The following is a 9,551-nucleotide window of genomic DNA, read 5'->3' on the forward strand; positions in this document are numbered from 1 at the left end:
AAGTGCACCTGCACGGGAAACAGAAGAGAATACGAATCCCGACCTGCCGCCGCCGCCACTAACGACGGCCGAGATTCGTCGCGAGGCTGCGCCGCCCCACCCACACGGGCGCCGGTCAGCCGTCAACGTGCGTGCGTGGGGTCCACTTTGGGGAGAGAGGATGGCACACCCAAGGACGTCATGTCCGCTGGGAGCCGACGCGCGGGCCCCACCGCACTAACCTGAACGGCACGACTATTTTTTTTCAATTCAATCCCTCTACTGTGGGGACGGGGCGATGATTCGTGACGCAACCGCCGCCGCCTAGAACACGCGCACCGCCTCCCCTCGATGACACGTGGGACCCGCCGCATCCCGGGGACCACGCGTCATGCATGCTGAGCGGGGAGCCCCCGTCGTCCGCGTGTCGCGAAACCGACTGAGAACGACGCGTTATTCACGAAGGACCTACCACAGACCTTACTCATTCCACTGACATGACGGACCCACGGAGGACATGGCCCGCGCATCAGCCTTAAAGGCTAAGCATGCGCGTGGGGGAACCACCCTCGCAACCCCCTCCTCTCCCTCCCCGCCATATAATACGCGCAGCCCTGTGCCCTCCCAACGATCCCACCACCGAGTCTTCGGATACATCCATCCACAGCCAGATCTGCTCTCCCCTCTCTCTCGATCCACAGAAATCGCAATCGACACCGAGATCGCCAAGACCGTCGACGCCATGGCGCAGAGGGCGCTGGAGCTGACCCTGATATCGGGCAAGGACCTCAAGGACGTGAACCTCTTCTCGGCCATGGAGGTGTACGCGGTCGTCTCCCTCTCCGGCGACCCGCGCTCGCGCCAGCGCGTCGCCACCGACCGCGCCGGCGGCCGCAACCCGACCTGGAACGCGACTGTCCGGTTCACCGTCCCCGCCAACGCCGCGGGGTCCGTCCACGTGCTGCTCCGCGCCGAGCGCGCCCTCGGCGACCGCGACGTCGGCGAGGTCCACATCCCGCTCTCCGAGCTGCTCTCCGGCGCCCCTGAGGGCCCTGTTCCGGTCAAGTTCGTCGCCTACCAGGTCCGCAAGATCGGGTCCGGGAAGCCCCAGGGGGTCCTCAACTTCTCGTATAAGCTCGGCGAGGTGACACAGGGCCAGGCCGCTGGCGCCTACGGTGGTGCGCAGGCCGCGTACGCGCAGCCTCCCCCCGCCGCCGCGTACCCGCCGCAGGGCGCGTATCCTCCGGCCGGCAAGGCCGACGCCTACGGGGCTCCGTCCGCCTATCCACCGCCTGGTAACGCGTACCCGCCTCAGTCCGCGTACCCGCAGGCGACGAAGGCCGACGGGGCAGCAACCGCTGGTGCCTACCCGCCTCCCTCCGGCTACCCACCCGCTGGCAAGACAGGCGAGCCATCCACCGCCTACCCCGCACCCGCCGGCTACCCACCCGCTGGTCCGTCAGGAAAGCCGGCGAAGGCAGGCGAGCCAGTGACGGCCTACCCAGCGGCCGCGGCGGGACCCAGCACCGGCGCTCCCTACGGCGCCCCGCCCCCGCAGTACGGCTACGGGTACCCACCGCAGCAGCCGGCCGGGTACGGCTACCCGCCCCCGCCGCCGCAAGGAGGGTACGGCGGCTACGGCTATCCACCACAGCAGCCCGCCGGGTACGGGTACCAGCAGCAGGCCGTGAAGCCGCCGAAGAAGAGCGGCATGGGGATGGGCCTCGGCGCGGGGCTCCTCGGAGGCGCGCTCGGCGGGCTCCTCATCGGCGACATGATCTCCGACTCCGCCGGCGGGTATGATGCCGGCTACGACGCCGGGTTCGACGACGGCGGTGGCTTCGATTTCTAGATCGTCGGGGAGGATCGGATGTGCAGCAGCACAGTTCTTTTGTACGCTCTTGGTATTTATTCAGTTCTTTCGTCTTCAGATTTTCCGCTCAAAATCGCCGGCGCCTCTGTGCGCTGCTAGTGTGATATGGTAATGTAAATATGAGTTTTAACATGATATGTTCTGTAAATTTCTGTCTCTATTGGGCTCGAATCGCTGATAATTTGGCCGTGTTGTCTTTGTGCTCATTCATTTGATACGTTTGATCAAACTTTGCGTGTTGGAACTAGTAGTGATGTTCTAGTCTTGTGGTTGACGTGTTTGCGTTGGCGCGTGAATGTTGGAAAACTTGGCGTGACGGTGAATGAAGTCTGGTATGTTCTTATTGACTCCTTCATCGACCGGCCGGTGGAATTTTCCGCATCTTGCGAGGAAATTTCTTCTCTGGGTTAGTGGAAGAGTGGGTTAGGGGAAGAAACTTCCGGTTCGAAAAGGTCGTGGAGGGCAGTGTTGAACACTCGGCACTGTATGGTGCGCCTTCCATGCTAATGGCGCCGTTTGGTGCCAACTGCCAACATTGTGCGGGTGCAATCTTATTCGTGCAGACCAGAACTGATCTTGGCAATAATGCCATTAAGAAAATGATCCCAACAAGCTGTAGTACAGTTGCAGTCTTGCAGACCTCAACTGCTGTCCCTGTTCTTTGCAACAATGTAAATAATAGGAGTACTCCCTCCGTTCCTCTATATAGTGCGCCTTGTTTATGGCGTTTATACCAACGCATGTGCTGTCACTTTTATCTAGACTAGAAATGCCCTTTGCTTTTGTCAGACTCTCTTGCATGTGGATATCTTCGTCCAAAAATGTTAATGCGCACTACATTCCGGAATTTCATCCAAAACCTTATACGCACTATAATATGGAACTGAGGGAGTAATAGTAATACCTGAACAGTCTCTCTGTGCTTCGCAATAAATGCCAAAAAGGATCAGGACTGCACAATAGTACTTGCCATTGAGAAAATGATGCGAATAGACAGTCCTAGTAGAGTTTCCGCCAAACAGAAAGAAGACAGTCCTGTTAGAGCATCTCCGTCTGTAGGTGCGCAATTTTGTTGGTAAAAAAATACTCATGTCATCAACCAAATACAAAGTTCAGTAGGTTGTGTCAATGTTGCTAAATAATATTTTTAGGAAAGCTAACATGGTTGCCCTATGTTTTCGTCTTAGGGCTTGTACAACGACCGTTGGTTAATTTACATGCAGCCTTGTTCTTCTTGCTCCGCCGTCATCAACCAAATACAATTAGTTTAGTAGGTTGTGTCAATGTTGCTCAATGATATTTTTTAGGAAAACTAATATGATTGCCCATGTGTTTTCATCTTAGGGCTTTTACAATGACCGTTGGTTAATTTACATGCAGCCTTGTTCTCTTTGTTTCACTGTCATCAACCAAACACAATTAGTTCAGTAGGTTCTGTCAACGTTGCTCAATGATATTTTTAAAGAAAACTAACATGGTTGCCCCTGTGTTTTCATCTTAGGGCTTGTACAATGACCGTTGGTTAATTTACATGCAGCCTTGTTCTTCTTGCTCCGCCGTCATCAACCAAATACTATTAGTTCAGTAGGTTTTGTCAACGTTGCTTCATGATATTTTTAAAGAAAACTAACATGGGGTTGCCCTATCTTTTCATCTTAGGGCTTGTACAATGACCGTTGGTTAATTTACATTCAGTCTTGTTCTTCTTGCTCCGCCGTTTCACCTCCCACTGTTTCCTGCCCTCCCCGCAACCCCTCCACCTTGGCGCGTGCATTTGGCGGCTGATTATAGGCCTTGCATGACCCAAGATTTAGCCCCAATCTTTCACTTCCAATGCTAATTTTTTTAGTAGGAGCTTAAGTATTGATTTCTTTTAGCAGTTCCCATGTTATTTGAGGAAATAGAGAAGTCTTATTCCCTACTTTTCCTTTTGACCTTTGATGTTTCCATTTTCTTTGTCGGCATATGAATCAATTTTATTGTGACATAACCATTAAACTTATACTATAGACTACACAGTAGGGAGTAAACAATCATAGTAGAAAAGAGAGACATATTCATCCTTGAACGTTCTTTTTTTGACCCAAAACTGTAGGGAAACCCCTAATGTGAGTCTTTTTCATTTATAATTAGTAGTGGCAATGTACAATGGTGTAACATAAAGAGCATGTTACAAAGTTAGTAAGGAAAACTAGGGAAATTATAAATGTCTAGCAAAGGTCTCATGCCCTTAGTGGTGGAGACCAAATGTTTTTTTTACACTTGACATCATAAGTTTGGAAGTTGTAGTGTTTTTCCTTTTCTTTTTATTGGAAAGTCCAAGTAGAGAGTCGATGGGATTTCTATTCCACACGTGGGTCACTGGATACCGACCACATGCCCCCGCTGAGCGTTCGTAGTCCGGTCCACTGTTCTTTCTCCCATCGGTTTTGGGAAGGTTTGCTTCTAGAATCTTCCTTCTAGTGAAAATTCCTTTTTTCTGATTTTATAGGTTTCTCCCTTTTATTTTCCTTTATTTTGTAAATATTAAATTTCATTAATATTTTTTGAAAGCCATTCATGAACATTCTTCGAATTTGCGAACATTTTTTTTCTGGATTCAAGAACATTTTTCCATATCCAATTTTTTTTGAATCCATGAACATATTCAATATTTGTGACCATATATTTTAAAATCATGAAGATTTGCTGAAATTCAGGAACGTTTAAACAATTATGATTTTTTTGAAAATTCATTTTTTTCTCTAAATTCAGGAAATAATAAATCTTAAACATTTATGAAGCCAACATTTTTGGAAATTTGAATTTTTTAGCTTGCAATTTTTTAAATTCACAAACATTTTTAAAAATCTGGATTTTTTCCCTGAATTCATGAATGTTTTTTGAAATCCACAAATGTCTAATGCTCTGATATATCTTTTTTGCAATGTATTTTAATAGAAACCATTGGAAATAAAAAATCAAGCCAAAAAAAGGCTGGCCAAACGCTATAGTAGATTTTGCTTCTTTTGTCAATCTCAAGATGATGTGCCGGCTCAGTCTTTCAAAGGTGCTCATAGGGTAGGGTGTGCGTGTAATCATATGGGTGAGTATACGCTCGTGTATATCAGCGACTTCGATTGTGTTGTGTTAAAAAACGGAAATGTTAACGCCCACACGTGTGGGCATTGACCATCTCGACCACACGCATCCATCACCGTCCAGTACTATATGCACGAATCTTGGCACAATCTGGCCGATTTTCTGTGCCACGTAGGACAAGGCGCGTGTGTGGTGTGTGACATAGTTCGCCCGCACGTTGGTTGCCCCCCCCCCCCCGCGGTCAGTGGTTGCCACTCGGGGGCGTGTGGTGGAACTGCTATGCGCCCGCACGCCACGCGCCGACCGTGGTTGACGTCAAACACGTCGCGCACTTCGCCCACCTCCCCCTCACGGTTCCATTTACTCATCCCCACAGTTACTCGCACAACCCACTTCGCATTTCAGACGATTGGAGGAGAAGACGAGGGGAGAAGGCGACGGCGGAGGCGGAAGAGTCGATGGTGTTCGCGACCGTCGGTGGTACTCGCCGGACCGGAGCGCCTACAGATTGAAGGTAATGCTCGCTCCCACTCTCACAATCCTTGCCTGCATTTTCTCCCCTTCCCCCCGTGTTCGATGCTTCGCTCGAGATTTGTAGAGATTTAGGCGATTTGGCGATGCGCCGGTGTTCCCGCCGGCGGCGGAGTCCTGTGCTTGCCATTTTTGGTGGCACTGGGCAGTTTCGTCGCCGCCGCGGTGGCGGTCTCGCCGGTGTGGTTCTGCCTGTCCGGAGACACACACTGGTTGTGCCTTGGGATTGGGCCGTTGTTTTCCGATCTGATAGTTGCGCATTGCTTCGAAGTGGTATTTGCGATCAGTTCGGGGAGAAATTTGGGGATGAATTTCAAGTCATTATAGTTGCCATTGAACCCTAGATCTAGTTAGTTGTTTTTAAAACTGCAGTATGAAGGCAAACGTGGTGGTTTGAGTAACTATCATGACTGTATGGCAACTAATATCCTGAATGACTGTGATAGTTGCCACAAACTTGCTTTCCATGCGGCAACTAATTTCTTGAATGACTGTGATAGTTGCCACAAACATGCTTTTCCACAAACATGTGGCAACTAATTTCCCGAATGACTGTGATAGTTGCCACAAACATGTTTTCCATGTGGCAACTAATTTTTGCTGAATGATTGTGATAGTTGCCACACTGTAGGAATGGTAAAGTGTAGTAAATCGGTAGTCACTGCAGTTTCAGCAACCAATTGCACTGGATGGCAACTAATTTGCACATCAACTGTGTCTATTGCCACTTGGATAGTATATTCTTGTGGCAAATAGACTGTGAACACACTTTGGTTGTTGCCATGTTGTAGACAGGATAATGTCGCGAATTGGCTGCATAACATGGCAACTAATTTACACATCAATTGTGTCAGATGCCATATATATGCTTTCCATGTGGCAAGTATTTGTCTGAACACAGCATGTCTGTTGCCATGTTACAGTCAGTATAATGTGGCAAATTCATTATACGGCAGACGCAATTTTCGTGTTTTGCCATGATGACTTGTGATATCTGAACACACTGGCAATTTCAGGTTGTTCATTAGATGTTTTTCATCGCTTTTTTGAATTCTGTGTTGCATTTTAACATGGCAATTTCAACCTAGCACATTTTTGCCATTGAACACATGGCAAGTCATTGTTGTATGAGGACAGGGTGTGAGCTGCCACATCTTAGGTTTGTGCAGTGGAGGATTTTGTGACTTTCTTTCGTACTATCTTGTGCTAACATGGCAACTTCAACATTTTGTTTTTAAGTGCATTTACGATCTGTACATTTTTTTAAATGTAACAAATGTGCTTAATTGCCACATTTATGTTTTCGACAATCATAGGGGGGGGTGCGTGCGTGTTCATGTGATATTTTGCATTCACTAGTTGACATTTTCACTCGAGCCCATGCGGCAAGGACATTCTGTTAGGTGGCAACTGCTTACTTCCTGCATTTTCATTTCCACCGTGACAATTTGGTCTGTTCTTACCTCAGTAGAATGGCTCGCGGCGATCATCAAAACGGTGATGATGATTTCATGGATCCACCACAGCAGAATCGGGCAACTGGACGGAGAAAAGAGGGCGACGAGGTAACTGTCCACACACCCTCTTCCTCCTGCATATGTTATTGGTTGCCACCTCGAGCTTTGCAGTCGTCTGTCATGAACTAAAAATTCATGACAGTGAAAACATGGCAACAACTGATCATTTGTCTGTTTTTTGCAGAAGAAGAAACGTACTCGCAACAGGGCCTCCCAGGAACGACTGACTTCATTGACTGATAGATTTACCGATGATCAGAATGGAGCTGCTGCTGAGATGGGTATGCAGGCTCTGATGAATGTCCGGTGCACGAATCTAGTCAACCCTGTATGCGACTGGGTTGGTGAGATTTACGACCCCGCCTCTAGGGAATTTGTGATTCCGGGACGTGGAAGACTGCCGTCGAACGAGGAATCCGTGTTCTCCACTTTGGGTGTGCCCCGTGGACAAATCAGAGTCCCGTATGAGGTCAATAACAAGATCGAGGAAGCGTTGTTCCCCTGTTTGTTTCCTGGGTTGGAATCCATGCCGAACACGTCTGTACTGGTAGATTCGCTGCAGGTCATGAACAACCCATGGCGAGGTTTTTAAGATGAAACTACTCATGTACCTCATCTCAGCTGTTTTCGCGTCGACCACTTCTCTTCGCCTAAGCAACAAATGCTTCCCCATCCTGGTGAATGATCTATCTTTACTACATTATTTTCCTTCAATTTTTTTTATCCGATGTCATGTGCAAGCTAGTCACTGCCAGTGTTTTTTTGATGTTTTTTCCATTTGATTTCTGATGCGGCAACTCGTTGTCCTAAAAATTGTGTGGTGCAGGCGAAACTGAAAGATGTGAAGAACATGAATTGGTGTAAGTTCATTGCCAACTTCCTACATGATGCATTCTCAAGCAAGATGTACCATAAGGGTTGTTGACTACATTTAATGGTATTTTTTACCAGTCCTTTCTGTGAACACTCTTTTTAACACCTTTTATTCATGCATGGCAACCTGATCATAACAAGATGGCAACTACCATAATGACAATATGGCAACTGTCATCATGACAATATGGCAACTGCCATCATGACAATATGGCAACTGCCATCACACTATGATGGAAACTAGCACATACAGATGGCAACTTCTTCCTTTTCTCTTTTCATGCACTTCAACTTGATGATCGTAGGAACATATATTATCCTGTTTTTTCGTAAAATACCATGATCGCAAATGATATTTCTTTCTTTTTAAAATTGTTGTACATCAGCTCATGTACGTCGACTGTCTTGATCTGTCCATCGTGGATTTCACTAGGACAAGAGGCCCTCCGCCTACGCACAAGTTTGCTATTTCTGCGTGGACTATCGATGCTGTCAAGGCTGTGCTTGATGCAGACAGGGTAACTGATACCAAATATGGAAAACTGCAGGTTAGTTCTGGTTTCTTTCTCTACACGACATTCTTACAAATTTTTGTGGCATAACATATCGTCATGTGGCAACTGTTTGTGGTTAACAAGAGATGACTACCTTTGTTAGCCATGGCTGTCTGCGTATGGTATCCATGTCTCACTCCACATGGCAACTCTGTCATTCGTGCTGAAACTTATATTTGCGTCTTTTTTTTGTTGTATTTGCAACACATGAACTGCTAGTCAGTGTTCATCATTCTCTCTCTTACATCCTAGCTATTTTTTTGGTTTTTTCCAGCTGATGGCCAAGCATGCTATAGACTATAACATGTTTGGGGGCCTCAAAACTTTGGAAAGTGGATGGACGTGCACTCAGCTCCGTCTTGCCCTACCGAGGTAATCAAAGATATATATCTATGGTTGCCTTGGATTATTTTTGATGTTGTGCAAGTGACTGTAATATGGTTGGTTATTGCTGCTTCTTGTTTCATGCACATGCGAGGGCACATGTTGAGCATCTAATTGGGCAGTTTGTATCCGGAATGACCGGCTTGCTCGGGAAGTTGGTTGAGGGGTGGACGTCCCTTAATGGCTCCGACAGCGACACGGTTGCGAGGTGGTTCACTACATTTGTTCCAGAACGGACACATCGGCCAACTGGTTGCCGTGGCCGGTATGACTACAACAGTTCCCAAGAGCTTGCTGACACACAAGATGAACTAGATGGAGACGCTGGTCTCAGCAAGGATGACGATGATGACATGGAGAACGTGCAACAGGACACCGATGATGATGAACATGTTGAAGTTCGTGCAGGTGGTAAGAAGGGCAAGGATGCACCAGATGTCCCCCCACCAGAGAAAGTCAAAGAACATACGACTGCGAGAGGCGAGAGGGTGTTGCCATCAAAGAGGGGGAGGGCTCCAGAGGATGTTGGGCAGGGTTCTCCTGGCAAGAGGTCTAGACCGATCCCGTAGCTGCTAGGAGGAGGTTCGACTTTAATTTTAGTTTTTTGTTTTGTCTATATTTTTGAAACAGACTGGTCCCTTTTTGCATTTGTTTTTGCTAAGCGCGGCAACGAGTTTGCTTTCTGACAATTGCCACCTTTTTTCCTCCATCTTATACGTGCAGTGAGGCGACAGCTGGTGGACGAGCAATTACGAAGAA

The 9,551-nt window shown here is 47.9% G+C and overlaps 1 protein-coding gene across 1 annotated transcript; it reads left to right on the forward strand.

Annotated features, from left to right (window-relative positions):
* Positions 1-585: 585 nt before the first annotated feature.
* Positions 586-2,000, forward strand: LOC125545896 (protein SRC2-like). Its single transcript, XM_048709955.1, has one exon. It carries the CDS (start codon positions 722-724, stop codon positions 1,829-1,831), a length of 1,110 nt encoding a protein of 369 aa, XP_048565912.1. The 5' UTR covers positions 586-721; the 3' UTR covers positions 1,832-2,000.
* Positions 2,001-9,551: the final 7,551 nt, after the last annotated feature.

This window comes from Triticum urartu, chromosome 3, assembly GCF_003073215.2.
Source record: "Triticum urartu cultivar G1812 chromosome 3, Tu2.1, whole genome shotgun sequence".
Taxonomy (NCBI): domain Eukaryota; kingdom Viridiplantae; phylum Streptophyta; class Magnoliopsida; order Poales; family Poaceae; genus Triticum; species Triticum urartu.